This window comes from Photinus pyralis, unplaced genomic scaffold (assembly GCF_008802855.1).
Source record: "Photinus pyralis isolate 1611_PpyrPB1 unplaced genomic scaffold, Ppyr1.3 Ppyr1.4_LG4, whole genome shotgun sequence".
Lineage (NCBI taxonomy): Eukaryota > Metazoa > Arthropoda > Insecta > Coleoptera > Lampyridae > Photinus > Photinus pyralis.
Genome location: NW_022170511.1, coordinates 7639964 through 7656197, shown reverse-complemented (window position 1 = coordinate 7656197; position 16234 = coordinate 7639964). Strand labels below are relative to the sequence as shown.

Below are 16234 nucleotides of genomic sequence, written 5' to 3'. Positions count from 1 at the left end.
ACTGAAATCTTGACTTCCATATACTTACTATTCTTGTCTAATATATACTAGGTCGGTTCCGAGGTCGGTTCATTTATGTATACGCACGTGAGACCTAATGGGGAAGGGAATTGAATAAAACGTAAAATTTTGTTCGCAAGAATAAAGGACAAGCACAAATAAATAATTATATTATAATATTAGGCACACAATAGGTGATACCTAGAGGAAGTTATGAAGGAAGCGTGATAAATAAGCGAAGGGTGCGTGTATTTTATCTGTGGGGAAAGGAACGGCATGAAAATGGAATAAATTATAAAGAAAGTTTGAAGGATGCTTAATAAAAATTTAGTACGTATCTATCGGGTATGAGGGAAAGAAACATGAAAGCAATACGTTGTTTGTAGAAAGTCTGAGGCACGCTCGAAAAATGCGAGAGTAGTTGGGCCACAACTAGTCGTGACAGAAAAAGACGAAATGGTACAGCCATGGAAGAAAAGGATGCTCAATTAAAGGGGCGCGTAGGAGACAAGTAGGGACCAAGAATGATAAAAGATGTAGGGAAAGGGGTCGCGCAGAAATGAAGGAGTGAGCGAGACGTGAAAAATAGGGAATGGTAATCTGGAGGCGTAAAGGGAGAGAGAAAAAGCTTTAATGTTGGCGTAAGTAGCCGCGAAGAACGTTTTGTAATTTTATGATTTACTTGAACTTCTTTTCAATGAAGAACTTGAAAAATATTTTCAGAAATGCCCTCCAAGTATAAACTTTTATCTGTACATAGAAAAACAATTTTCAATATTTCCGAAAAGTAAGGGAAAAACGTTAAACTTAACGGTGAGCATTTCCTCTATGTCTTTTTTTTTACTGTACCTGCTTTTCTGTTCACTGTTTTTTTCAATAAACGGATATTATTATTATTATATTATTATTAAAAGACTTGATACGAAAAAAGACAAAACTGGCTAAAACCGAAAAACTCAAACCTCGTTGGATTTCCAATGGATTCCAATTTTCAAACGCATTTTAAGCAAGTTTTTCGTAAACGATTTACAAAAAGCTCAGCACTTATTACTGAATTTTTGCAACAAAATCCAAGCGAAAATCAAAGAACACTAGCATAACAAATTTACATTTAAGGATGTATATAGTTTCAAGATTCTAAAAAAGAGGCGGATGAGTTTGGAGTGGGTATATCCTCCGACGGAGATACGAGACTTTTAAAGGCCATGCAGACTGATTCCGCCCTTGGAAAACGTGAAATAGCATTGACGATGAGGACTCGCCCTCAGAACCACGTAATTGAGAAATGTTTGGGAAATTCATCGCATTAGTTAAGCTATTAATAGGAAATAAAAAAGTAGGACGAGTTAAAAGGAAATAAAGGGATTTTTTCAAGAAAAGGTGTTTGGTGTACAAATTTTCGCTAGCGGTTTATCCCTCGGTCGGTGCTGCTGATTGATGTTAAATTTTGAAAACTTTTCCTTTTCCTGACTTTTTGAATTTGAATCACTTTTCGACCGCGTACACTTTGTTATTGGTACAATATTCAAAGTTCTTATTAATTAAGCACATGCATTACAAGTAGGGGGCATGTAAAAACGAATATTTTTCTTTATATTATTTTGCTTGAATTAAGTTAAAATAGTGCACATTTTTAAAAACTAGCGTTTATATATTTCTATGTTCCGAAATTAAACAGAACAAAATAGAAACTTTTAAAAAATGCGGTGCATGCGAATTTTATTTTCTTTTATGAAAAAAGACACACGCAAATTAAAAAAATTTTATGATCATTTTTGATTAGTGTTTAATTGACCATAATTAATATAAAGATCTCGACCGCGAGATATGATTTTAATCAGATATTAAAACTAGTAGACATTACAAAAAATCTTCCACGAAGTGGTAGATCGGCAAACTGGTTGCGAGAAGTATTTTACTGGGGGCTATCATTTATAGATTTTGACCACAGGTATATAACATATAGATCTTGTTGCATAGGTGTGTGTAATCAAGAAAGGCGTCTACTGGCTACTGGTTATGTAAGGATACCTTTATGCAGACAAATCACATATTTTATGCTTCCGAATTTTAAAATGGAGCTCTTTATGGGCTCGCTCTTGTCGGTGGAATTTGTATCCTATACAGCGGCGACAGAATGAAAAAAAATTAATAAATTTGTTCTCATTCGACCTTCATATGTAAGATTGGATTTTTTGGTAGGTACCTATATAATTTGTATTGAGCTTGCGTACGAAAAGAGCATGATGGCAAAAGCATTCGACGCTTTGCAGATAAGGATAACTGCTAGAATATGTTTTCTGTAGAGGAATAATAACAATTTTTGTGCAAGAAAATGATTGGCTAATTAAAATAATAACGTAGATCTCCAAGTGCCGTTTGGCATACTTCAAGACCGTATCAAAAGAAGTCACCCCATTAAAACAAGGTTATACATTCTAGTCGACTTTTAAAACTGTTAATGGCGCAATCACTTCATAAAACACGTCGCAATTATTCACTTGAAAAAATTCTTATAATCCAGATTCTAATTTTAAACGGCGCAAGGCATCATTACAGCTATAAGGAGGAGTTTGTACATCATTGACCACACGCAAGCTCCAAGCTATACGAAGCGAAAGTAATATTTCCAAAGACTAAATCTCGACGGAAAATCGTTTCCGGCCAAAATTTCATGATTTTACGCCAATCAGATTTATTCTCGGTTAATTTAATTTGCATTTATCATTCTGAAATCTGTGCGAAAATGAGAAAGCTTGTAAATTATAATTGCGGCGACATATATCTGGAACGAATTTCCCTATAAAAGTAAGAGTGTGGCATTTCAGTCTACCGTGAAGAATAGTTTGAAATAATTTCTAAGATACAAAAGGGCCGCCGTAAGTAAAAACTCGCGCTCATTGCAAATACCGTGTCGGCGGCGGTGTCTTTGTTAATTATTATGGAACTTGCAGAAGGTGGAATGCAAATACATTAAATTTAGTGCCGAAGAATATAAATTTCGACTATAACGCTCAAATTCTTTACCTTCTCCCCTTTTATTTATATATAGGTGTGTTTATGTTCTTTTCTTATTGGACTGCGCTATTATGTTTCTTCGTTTTGTAGTCGCATGTAAAAAGCTAGAAATTTCTTGTGAAAATTACGTGTAATAAACGTCTGGTAAATTAAATCTTGCTGTGCAGAAAAACCTGCCAGTGTCATTTCAATAGTGGACTTTTTATTCGTGAACCCTGATGCATTTGATAGAACAAATATGCCACTACCGCGAAGTTATATCAATCCTCAACATCTCTACTTAGAATTGTTATAAATAAGCAGCCTCCCACTTGCGGAACATCCTTTGAAAACACACCATTAGCTACCATTACACATTTCTAAACGGGCTAAATGAGGAATGGAAGACCGGGTGGTCAGCCTACCGAGACTGCACTATTTTACACACAAAAATCAGAGCCACCGTTACACACCAAAGGATTCTATAAAAGATACCGAAAAGAACTCCCTATGATTCGCCTCAGGAAGATTCGCCACTGGACGATTCACTCCCGTAAGGGTTGCCGCCGTAATATTCGCTCCGTAAAATTTACCCCTGAAAGCATCTTCGGGAAATTCGTCCCCATAAAAAACGCGTGACAAATATTCATATAACTGGCTTCAAGAAAACTTCTGAATTTTCGACTCCACGAAAAATTGCCCTCTTGCCCCCCCGTATAAAAATTTACGTTTTGGGCGAAAAACTGAAAATGAAAATTATTTTCCTACCTTAAACGGTGCTAACGGGAACCGTCAATTCCCGACCCGTCATTATCAGTTTTTCGGCGACATCTTAGTCATTTTCAAAGATTTTTCAAAAATTTCAAATGCGTTTTTATAGTCACAAAAAGGAGCAAGCTAGTTTGCCTCAGTAGAAGAATATTAGTCGGTGGCGAATTTTGTACCAGCGATTATACAGAGGGCAAAAGATTATGGAACCGAAATAAATGCTAGAGGGAAGGGATTATCCAAGAGCGAAATTCTGTATAATGTCAATACAGTTTATCTACCATAATAGTATGTTAGAGGACCACAGGTTGAATTTCACTGGTTGCTTTTGGTTTTCTACCTCATTCTGAAAACAAAACTTCCGGAGGTGAATCTTTCGGGGGCAATTTTTTAGAGATGAATCTTCAGGGAAGAAATTTGTAGGTGTCAATCTCCCGAGTGCGACTTTTTAGTGGCGAATCTTCCAGGAGAATTTTTCGAGGGCGAATATACCGTGGGGTGACTTTCTTAGGACTCATGGTTGAATTTCCCGGGACGAATATTCGTACAATCATTTAAAATATTATAGTGGAAGAGGCTGGTCGTGGTTCTTTTGTTGTCTTGTTTTTTCAAAAGATTAATTCATTATACATTCGTTGTTTGTATGCCCTTTCCGATATTTTAATTTTTGGACAATTCTACAAAAGAAATTCGTCTCGGTTATGCAGGTTCAGTTCAATAAATAATCCCCCGAAGCTGATGTAATGATACGCCTTTCTTATTTCTTATGGACGCCATGCTAGATTTTTACGGAATGAGATCGAGGAGAAAACAAGAAAAAAAATGGCGTGTCACACACTATACTTTTACATACATTTACAAAAAAAATCGAATGTTTTACATTCTTTACATTCTTCCTGAATCAACACTGCTATGATGCCGATGTGTTCAAACGAATTTCTTTTTTTTTCTGTACCTCATTCAATAATAATCTAGAGGGCTTCCATAAGAAATAACAAAGTAGCAGCCTGTAGCACATCTAGCGTGTTATGGAAATTCTGATAACAGATTCAGATTGTCCGAAAAAAGTACCCATAGGAGGTGCCAACGGGAACCGTCCATTTCCGATCATTTAAAAGCTAAGGAAAATGAAAACGAAATTTGACATTTGCAGTTTTTCGGTGATATCTCAGTTATTTTCAAAGATTTTTCAAAATTTTGAATGCGTTCTTTTAGTGGCAAAAAAATACAACTTTGCCTTAAAAATGTTATTCTTTAAAAGTTGGTTAAAATGATCTAAAACGGCGACATTTGATGAAATTTTAACATTTCCAAAAAATTGTGATCGCAATAGCTCGAGCTAGGAAGCTAAAAATAAAACGTATTATATACAACACAAAATAAGCTCCTCAAAAAGATGACAAAAAACCAAAAAAATTTCAGAAGACATAATAAGAACTAATACGAGTATAAAATATACAACCTACACTCTAAACACACTCTAAAAAGGGCCCAAACAGTGGCGTAGCATGCCCAAACGGCGCCTAGAGCAAGCATTAAAATTGCGCCCCTTCGTAAAACCAAGATACGAAGAATCGCATACGATTTTTAGTTTGCATTCGGACACACGACTTTTAATCCGGTTCATATTCAAAAGCACTGATCGTTGAACTCGTAGTAATCGATTGGCGAAGGTGTCTTTGAACGGAGGGACAGACGGACGGACAAAAACATCACATAAGGGGAATTTTTTTCACCTACGCTATGGAGAGCAGTAGGTGTTGGAGTCCTACGCTATGGATGAACACCAGAACAAGGGAGAGTCTTCTTCACTATGAGGAATAGAAGTCGAGTGAGTTTGTATGGTCATCGTGTTTAATTCCTCGGAATTTAATAATTGGCGATGGCACCCCCCTTTTAAACTGCGCCCTGGGCCAGTGCTCTGACTGCCCCACCCTCGCTACGCCTCTGGGCCCAAAAGATACTAATAGTCTCTTGAGAGATCTTAAAAATCGATAGAAAACAGCATTAAATCTCATTAAGGCCCAGTTGTACAATTGTCAGTTTATAGTTAAATTGTGGGTTAAAGGATTTGATTGGCTAATATTTCACAAGTTGACCAATCGTGTTTCTGAAATCTGTCAGTTAGACCGGTCTTATGTTTTTCAATTAGTACCTAAGTTTTTTAGGGAAAACTGCAATTCGAAAACAACATATTGTGTATGAGCTCGACATTATTAAAAAGAACTGCGGATTTCGAAAAAGATTCCGAGTACCAAAAGAAGCTGCTCAATTACCTACTGAAGGGGCTTGGGGTTACATACTTAAAAAACTGAGCTCTTTATTATTCAATGGTATATACTACAGATTCGGTAATCGAGGGATTGTCGGCGCCATATCTTCACATTAATGACAGTAACCCTAAACACTTAAGGTATCAAAAGGTCGCTAAAAGACAGTAAAGTACTCAAAGACACTCAGTTAGCAATAATCTAAACCGCACTAAAACATATTAGAGATACTAAACACTGAAAAGCTGCACTAAAAGAAAAAGACAAATAATGATCAAACTCAAATGTTCAGTAAAAAACAGATATCCATTAAAACGTAAAAAAACGTGATTGAACACCGTCGACATCTCGCAAAAGCGTTTACTACTCACCATGGTGTACATATGTTACCGGCAAACTGCGAAAGCGTATACAAATTATAATAATCCCTAATACTCGTAGCATTGAGAAATTAAATTCAAAGCTGGTAGGGTACCTTGCTCCCCACTTTCTACGTTAGTAGTCTTTTTTTGTTTTAAATAAAATTAGTAGGTAGGTAATATTACCATTTTCGCCCAACTTCAATTGCCAATTATCAATATAATTAGTAGTGTTAGTACCTACTTAGTAATGGACTCTGTACTCCTGGTTTCCGGATCAAACATTTTGCACATAAATTGCGAAGTGGACAATTATAGTTTATAACGTCCATTCACTTCAATATGCATTTTGTATAGGTATATGGCTTTGAATAATGAATATAGAATAGTACTTTATAATACAAGATTATGGTACAAAAAGAAGAAATTAGACATCGTGCGTAAAATTGTAGGTTCATTTAGTGACCATTTTGTGAAATTATCCAAGGAAATTTAACACCTTTAAAAAACGTAATTTCTCAGGAAATTAAAGGAAGCGTTAAGCTATGAAAGACGACACTAAGTGGAAGTGAAGTATCATCATCACAGGAAGACTATACTAGTTTGTCACTCAGGTTACGCTCCCATCAAATCTACGAGAAACGCATTCGAGCGTGCATTCAATTTGTCGCCGTTGGTTGCACTTCTATCCAATTTTCATGCTGCAACTTTAATTTCGTTTTCTTTTCGGAGCGGTACAATAAATATTTCATAAAAGTTTCTGTTCTGGACAATTTAAAGTACTACGACCTTCAGGGTCGAATGTATTATTGCAATCCAGATGTAGGAACAATAGGTAATAAAACACCATGATATAAACCGCAGCACAGCTGCAGGTAACATATGATTGTTTTATAACACTAATTGTTCTTGAGGCAACCTTGCGATTTTGAGCTGGGTATCAAATATCAGTAATAAAATGAATTTTATTGCACTTTAAGGAAGTTTACTGTTTGCTTTTACAGTTTGGACCATTGCACGTAATCTTATTCCTTGAGTTCTACATTTTTTAGGCTTTGATTGTTGAGAAAAGTATTTTTTTAAATAATTACACCCCATAAATAGGTTTACACAACACAGCTATTCCCCAGTCAGATTCGATGTCAGTTCAAAGGCCGAACATAGTCGCTCTCAAATAAACCCAAATATCATCTTATAATAGCCAAAATCCCCCGCATACACACAGGGCGCAAGATGGGATGCCTTTGATTGGAGGACTCTTACCGCATATGCAGTGCACTTCTGCAGTGGAAATATTCTCTCCCCGTTCCCATACAGGGTCGCACCCAGAACCGGATATTACATTCAAAGACAACATCCACCAGATAATTAAAACAACGTAGGTAATATCACACAACAAAATGGAACAATCCAAACCCCTTCTTGGAACTATACTGGTACGTAGTCTGGTAGTCATCCAACATTAAAAACTCCTGCTGTTTTGGATTCTACAGGTTCTATCACCGGTCGTTTTTAGACAAAAGAATCAGAAAGATCCGCGAAATATAAGGGATAATGGAACCCGAGTCCTGAGAACTGAGGAATATAAGAGACTGAATGAGATTTATGGCATCTAAGAGTTGTAAAAATTCTAATAGATCTAAGGGAATGTGATGCAATAGATCTAAACCACCTCTTTGGTGTAACACATTTAGAGGATGTAAGAGATCTAAAAGATTTAGAATATGTATCCTACAGGATATAACGGATCTTGGGGATGTGAGGGATGTAAGAGACCTAACTGAGCTAATGGAGATTTAAGAGATCTAAAAATATCTACGGTGCAGGAATGACACCTCTCAGTTCCACATACTCCACTAAAAGAGTTTTAAGCGACTTCTAGGTATCACAGCGATTTCCCGTCATGTATTCAGAATCATCGGCTCCAATATCATTATGGACCCAAATCGTGATATTAAACTGTAATAAAACGCATTGAATATTCTTTCAAGCTGAACTTCAACCATTTACTTGATATCAGTAAAGTCCTTTGTTATTACTACTTCCAAATTTTTCTGAGATTTTTAATTTTTGAAGCAAAATACGACTTGGAAACAAGAGGATTCGGATTCATTAAAATGTGACAAGAAATGAAGAAAATGCCGGAAAAGCATTCAATTATAAGCTGGATGTGTTTGTTATAATGTATAGAAGCGTTGAGTGAAGGATTCGTTCACTCAACGATAGAAGTATAAGATGTTAGATCCTACAATTCTTGTATTTTCAGTGGCCCTCCAGTATCAGACACATAAAACGTTTCTAAAATTGTACGACTACACTACACCTACGCTGGAAACAACAAAAAACAAAAGTACTTTTGAAGGAGTACCTATTCTTGCGTAATTTGTTAAAGTCGAAAACTTTTATAGCTACAGTGAAAGCGTTTTATCGTTACTTTGCAGAATGCCCAGCCAAGTCTTTCTATATGTTACGCGTTGCTTATTTTCATATTCGTACTTGAGATTTGTAAATTCCAAGTGCCAAATTTTGTAACCGTTCGGACTTCCCGGTGAGATCATTTAAATTCCCACAAAGACCACCGGTAGCGGTAACGTTATTTAGAAATTACTGATTTAAACATCAACACGGATAAAAAAGAAAGAAAAAAGGGGGTGCCAGTACGCTGGACACACGTAACAATGGAACAATGCACGAAAATAGAACACGAACTAGCGTACTCTATTCAGTCATGTTCTATTAAAGGTAATAATTTTCACTAGTTATGACCTATAGGTACACACCTCAAATAAGGGGAATTCATCTCCCTAAACGGTGAATAATAAACAACACGATCCTATAAAACACCTTAATCGTTTTCAAGTGCTTTCAGGTGTGCTCTTAACACCTCCTCGGAACAATAGCTTCTGTTAGTCGCATTCTTTCTAGGATTTATATACAAAACAGCCTTGTATTTATGCAATCGGTTTTTTCCTTCTACGGTTAGGATGACCGTGTAAACGTTTCTGACACAAAGGGTTGTAATGTGTATGTGTAATGTTGCGGAAAGAAGAAACCTCAATTGCTTAAAATGACACCTATGTATTTATCCCGCGTAAGAACTACTTCTTAAAAACCGGCAGCAATCACTCTTACGTCAGGGAAACTTCATAATAATACCCTGCCTGATGAACGTTTAACATAATTTTGCATTGTTAAGTAAGTGCAAGACTGCATGAGTACCTACTCTCAGCTGCCAGCCTGTGCTGTCAATGAGTACTTCTTTTTTTGATTGATTTTCGAGCTTCATTTTGATATAAAACACTTTTTCGGCTTTTAGTCTTCTTTGTTACACTTTATGCTCAAACCATAGTTCAAGTTCATGTTTCAATAATTTGTAAAACAATGTCAGAAATCATTTTTGGGATATTTCAGAATTATATAAGATCTATTTTGATAAAATTAGCAAAAAAATGACAAAACATTGGGCTGATTCCAATAAAGTTCAAATGCTGGAAATGGTACCGACACGATTGGTTTGAATCGACCGTGTTTACTACTGTAATTTATTAACAATCAGAAATATCCAATGCTCGGAAGCGTCAATTTCGACGGGTCGGGATGAGATTTTCACACTTATCTTTTCATCCATTTTAGCGGATATTTAACTTAAAACTAAAACTATCAAATCTAATAAGTAAGTATAAATTGTACCCAACTCTTGTGCAGATAAAGCGCATTTTTTTAAACCGAAATAGTTTAGTAAATGGTTGGGTTGAGAGTTGGACTGGGTCAACTGGGTCACCTGGGTCACTAAATTAAACTGGGTCACTGGGTCGCTGGGTCACGTCATACTCTTTTCAGTTACACCCAGTGACCCAGTTTGACCCAACTGGACCCAATGACCCAGTTTGACCCAACTTGACCCAGTTTGACCCAGTGACCCAACTTGACCCAGCGACCCAATTTCACCCGGGGACCCAATTCGACCCAGTAACCTAGTTTGATCGAACAACGCAGTTAAGTCAGTGCCCTCGGTTCAAGTGTACAGATTATGAAATAAATGAAATGCTGGTTTGTTGAAAATAATACTCGATTGCTTGACATCTGCCATTTCTGTGATGTTTGCTTTAATACTGCCGCAAAAAACTTTCCATGTCCCGAATTGTATTAGAATACTGTTATTCCTTTGCTTCAGGGCTTACCAGTTTGCTTACAGGTGATCATTCACATTTAATTTTTTTCTACTAGTTAGCTTAATCCAAATAAATCTTTTCTCTAAATACTTTCATTGACTACTTGACTACAAACTATAAACAAATGCATTTGATTTTTTTAGGTATTAGTTCTCTTGAATGAAATTGGGCTACGTGCTTGTTGCCGAATATTATTGAGGAAGTTTTTTTTAAATTAAAAGTTACTTGAAATTGTTTTGGATGATACCTAACAATAATTTAATTACTGGGCCACCGGGTCAAGACGGATCACTGAGTAAAGCTGGGTCAAGATGGGTCACTGGGTCAAGCTGGGTCAAGCTGGGTCACTGGGTCACCGGGTCAACTGGGTCACCGGGGGTCAGTAAACTAACTGGGTCACCGGGTCACTCTATGCTTGACCCAGTCCAACTCTGGTTGGGTTATAGGTAAGGTAGTAGCATGGTATATTTATCGATGTTTACCTTCTTGATAAACATTATGAACCAAAGTCCTTCTCCAAAGCTTTGGGGTTGGAAATGGTTAGATGCTGATTGGTTGCCGTATGGACCACCAAGGCAGCGGATTATGAAGCTATCGAAGAATTGAATAAATGCAGGTGCAGACGAGGTTGTTTTTCTGTAAAATGTTCATGTAATCCTCAACTTTAAGATGTACTCCTTTGTGCAAGAATTGTAAAGAGTTCTGCACGAATTATATGTAAGTATTTTCATTGCAATACAACTAACTATTAATAACACTAACAATATCTATATTATATTTTTATGTCAAATGAAGATGAACATAATATCGATTTTTCTGACGTACAAACTTTCACTTTTAGTTCATTTGTTGGTATATTTTGAAAATATATTTAATTTTAAAAAAGGTAACATCACCATCCCACTAAAATATGACCCCGCACCCTGGGCCTACTGCTGCATTCTCTATAGTCTATACGATGGTACCTAACAGCAGATTTTCAATTGGACGAATTATTTCAAAGTGGCGACTTTCAACTTTTTTTTAATGGAATACCATCATTATTTTTTTATTATTGAGATCCTTAAAACATTCGTTTTACGATAGTATTTCGTTTTTCAAAAAGCAAACTAACATTTCAATCTAGTCGCGCATGAATGTTTTACACTATAGATGTTATTTTTGTCCAAATATCAAGTAGCGGGAGACACAAAAGAAACAATTAAACTTTATTTTGTAATAAACATCTACTTTTTGAAACTCAGCATTATTGATATCAAATAAAATTAGGTAATTTAGGTAAAAACGCCAGAAATGTTTGCCTTCTGTTTTAATACATAAATTAAAACGTGTAGAAAGAACGTTTGTAACTTTAGCGTATTTTCCATGCAGTATACTTTCCAAAAGAATTTTCTTTGTTGAGGTGCCAAGGCTATAACCTACTGAATGCAAAAAGAATAAACTAAATTTATCTATTGAAAACTGAGCAGTAGTTAAGGCTTCGGACAGACGGACGGGCGGGCGCCTTCCAACACGATTTGGAAAATGCGCTAAAAAAGTTGAAAGTCGCTATTTTGAACTAATTCGTTCAATTGAAAATCTAATATCACCATCACATCGTGTAGAGAATGTCGTGAAACATATGTAATGCCAAATATTTTGAAAGTAGTACCCGTAGTGTGGCTAAAAAAAATAAAGCGCTTACTCTGAAAGATGCTGTATAAGTAAAACGAATAAGGTTAAACATTATTTCAGAAAATATGAAGCGGCTTGCACAAATTTTATTAGCTTTATTTAAGGGTTGAAAGATGTGGATTTAACATCAATCATAATATTGGAGAACTTAGACCTACCCCATAAGTTTGGAATAATCCACCCCTGTTCTGTTTATCTAAGAAAAACGACTAAAAATTCTTTCATAAAAAATGAAGCATGCTTTAGTTCCACAGAAAATTTTGGGAAATGACAACATCAACAATTTTAAATCAATATGTTCTGATATGGATACCCCGCGGTTCTCGTGAATAGCCTACTGTGTATAGTTCAGCCATATATGGATTTTTAGTATATTTTCCTCAAAGTAAAAAATCGCTATTGGTTGCATTTTGTCATCCGTCCGTCCGTCACACGTATACCGGGTGGTGCACGGTAAGTAGGAACATAGGGATTTAACATGGGAAATTAGTTTTATGCAATATCCCGCCCTCCTGTATATTTTACAGAAAAAACTGTAGAGTTTAAAGTTGTTCAGAATTAAAAGGTGCATACAAAACTGTTTTTACATGTTTTATTAAGCTGTAGTATTTCTGTTATTACTAACAATAGCCGTGACTTTTGTTGTTTTATGAATTGTTGTTATATGAAACATTGTTGTTATATGAAAATTGAGAATGTACGCATGATTGTAAGTTATCGCGCCAGACTGCACTCATGGATTATGGTTTCATTATAACATTGTATGTTTGGGTTTGAATAAATGAACATCACAGTTGGCGACGAGAAACCGTATTAGCAAAGTAAAAAGGTCTTAGGGTACCCAAAAAAGTGCGTGAGGTGTTTAGTTATGGCGGCATCTACGTACAATGGCTACATTAGGGAGTTTAACCCTAAAGAGTGTAACTGGACCATTTACAAAGAGAGGCTGTTTCAGTTTTTCATTGTAAACAATGTGGACAAACAAGAGATAAAAAGGGCGTTATTGTTAAACGCCTGCAACGAAGAGAGTTATCAGTTAATAAGTAATCTGTGTGTGCCAAATTCTCCCGATGCAACGGACTTCAAGGCTTTAATTGAATTGTGTGATAAACATTTCGCACCACAAAAAGCGTTGTTTCCAGAACGTTTTAAGTTTTATCACGCAAATCGAAACGTGGACGAAACCATCATGGACTGGGCGGCTAGGGTAAAAAACTTAGCGTCCAAATGTAAATTTGGATCTGAATTAAGTGTTGCGATGCGTGATAAGTTTATAGTTGGCATGGAGGATAAAGCAATTTTGAATCGTCTATTTGAGGAAGACGTGAGTACATTAACGTTAGATAAAGCAATTGATATCGCGTTAAGTAAGGAAGCAGTATTAAAGAACTATGAGGCAAGTGCTAATACGGTAATTAAACAAGAACCCATGGAGGTGTACAAAACTTCTCAGCAATGGGCGACCGACAAGCGTAAGGGGAGCAGTAGCAGCAGCAGTAACCAGAGAGCAGAGGCTGGATCTGCAGGAGCATCCCGTGCGGCGTCCAGAAGAGGAGGGCGCAGCAGCGGTCCACAAGGGAAAGTTGGTCAGGACGCTCAATGTGCTGTATGTGGTAAAAATCACGGTCAAAGTAAGTGTCGTTATCGTTATTATACCTGTAACAAATGTGGGGTGAAAGGTCATTTAATGGCCATGTGCAATTCTACGAAATCGCGCAAACAATTCTTTATTGAGGACGATTTGAATGACGATTGTATTTATAGTATTAAAGGGGAAAATAATCCTATTTTTGTCAGCGTAAAAATTGCAAATTTGTCCTTCACTTTCGAAATTGATACCGGTGCTAGCGTATCAGTTATTTCTTTTGATTATATGCGCAAATATTTTCATAGTTATAGGTTAATTAAGTGCAATAACGTTTTTAAGAATTATACGGGAGGAAAAATGATTCCTTTAGGTTATATTGTTGTACCAATTGAATATAAGGGTGTAATGAAGGATGTTAAATTGTTCGTCTTAAGGGACGGAGGGCCTCCTTTATTAGGCAGGGATTTTTTCTATAAGTATGAATTGTGTATAAACAGCATAAGAATGGAAGGTTTAGAAATGGAAATTTTTAGGGAATGTGAGAAGGTGTTTGCAAACACATTAGGTAAATTTACTAAAGGCAAAATAAAATTGAATTTAAAAGAGGCTGCCATTCCAAAATTTCAGAAGGCTAGAGTTTTACCTTTCGCAATGCGGGAAAAAGTAGAAAAAGAAATTGCGAGGTTAGTCGATATAGGAGTTTTGGTTAAAGTAGATTACAGCGAATGGGGAACGCCCGTAGTTCCAATTTTGAAAAAAGACGGATCCATTAGACTTTGTGGTGACTATAAAGTCACTCTCAACCCATCTTTGCAAGAGGAACCTTATCCTATACCACGAGTAGAAAAACTGTTTGCTAAGTTGTGTAATGGTAAACAATTTTCAAAAATTGATCTTTCGCAGGCCTACTCTCAAATCGAGTTAGATTCAGAATCTCAAATGTTGACAACCATTAGTACCCATAAGGGATTATTTAAATATACAAGGTTGCCATTTGGAGTCAGTTCCGCTCCCAAAAAGTTTCAAAAAATTATGGAGAGAGTTTTGCAAGGTACAGATGGGGTAGTATGTTTTTATGATGATGTACTAGTCACTGGGTCTACAAAAGAGGAACATGTTCGGAGATTAAAAGATACTTTAAAGCGTTTAGGAGATTGCGGTTTAACCGTACGAAAAGACAAATGTAGTTTTTTTCAGGAGAGTATTGAATATTTAGGATATCGTATAGATAAACACGGGTTGCATACGTGTCCTAAAAATATTAAAGCTATTCAGGAAGCGCCACGTCCTATAAATGTGACGCAATTACAGGGTTTTCTCGGGATGATAAACTATTATAATAAATTTATACCGAGTGCGGCAACGGTATTAAGACCGTTATACGATCTATTAAAAAAGGGGGTCATTTTTCAGTGGAATGCCGCATGTGAAGATGCATTTAAAAGGGTTAAAGACATTTTAACTTCTGCGGAGGTACTGATACATTTTGATTCAAGCTTACCCATCAGGTTAACGGTGGATGCCTCTCAATATGGAGTGGGAGCCGTAATTTCACATGTTACTGAGGGTAATGTCGAAAGACCAATAGCATATGCTTCCCAAACTTTATCAGAACATCAAATTCGATATTCGCAAATGGAAAAGGAAGCATACGCTATAATATTCGGGGTTCAAAAATTTTTTCAATATTTGTATGGGCAAAAGTTCACACTTGTGACAGACCATAAACCGTTAGTTACTATATTTGGGCCCAAAAACGGAATTCCCATTATGACGGCAAATAGGTTGCAACGTTGGGCATTAATTCTTTCGCGATTTAATTATAATATCGTATATGTGAAGTCGGACCAAAATGTTGCCGATGGTCTATCGCGACTTCCAATTAACGAAATTAGTGAATATCGAGACGACTACAACTATTTAAACTATGTCAATGATAATTTTACAGTGGATGTGAATCGAATCCGAGAGGAGACAAATAATGACTCTATACTAAGGGAGGTTAAAACATTTGTAAATCGAGGTTGGCCTTCGAAGGTGAGAGAGGAGTTAAAACCATATTTTAAGCATAAAAATTATTTATGTTGCAACGACGATTGCTTAATGTTTGGCTATAGGGTAATAGTTCCTCAAGCTCTTAGATCTAATATTCTCAGTGATTTACACTCCTCGCACATGGGCATTGTGAAGACTAAGAGTCTGGCACGATCTTTTGTTTGGTGGCCGACCATGAATCAGGACATTACAAATATGACTCAGCAGTGCCAGATATGTTTGCAATTCAGAGATTCTCCTCCTGCTGCTAAATTAATTAATTGGGCTTATCCGCAAGCTCCGTGGGAACGTCTACATATAGATTTTTTAGGGCCTATTGTGGGTAAAAATATTTTAATAATTGTAGATGCG

At 36.4% G+C, this 16234-nt stretch overlaps 1 protein-coding gene across 1 annotated transcript; it reads left to right on the top strand.

Moving 5' to 3' along the window:
- Nucleotides 1-13108: 13108 nt before the first annotated feature.
- On the top strand, nucleotides 13109-15488 carry LOC116168021 (uncharacterized protein K02A2.6-like). Its single transcript, XM_031483664.1, has 2 exons — nucleotides 13109-15373; nucleotides 15417-15488. The coding sequence occupies exons 1-2, from the start codon at nucleotides 13109-13111 to the stop codon at nucleotides 15486-15488; spliced, it is 2337 nt and encodes a 778-aa protein (XP_031339524.1).
- The last annotated feature ends 746 nt before the right edge of the window (nucleotides 15489-16234 follow it).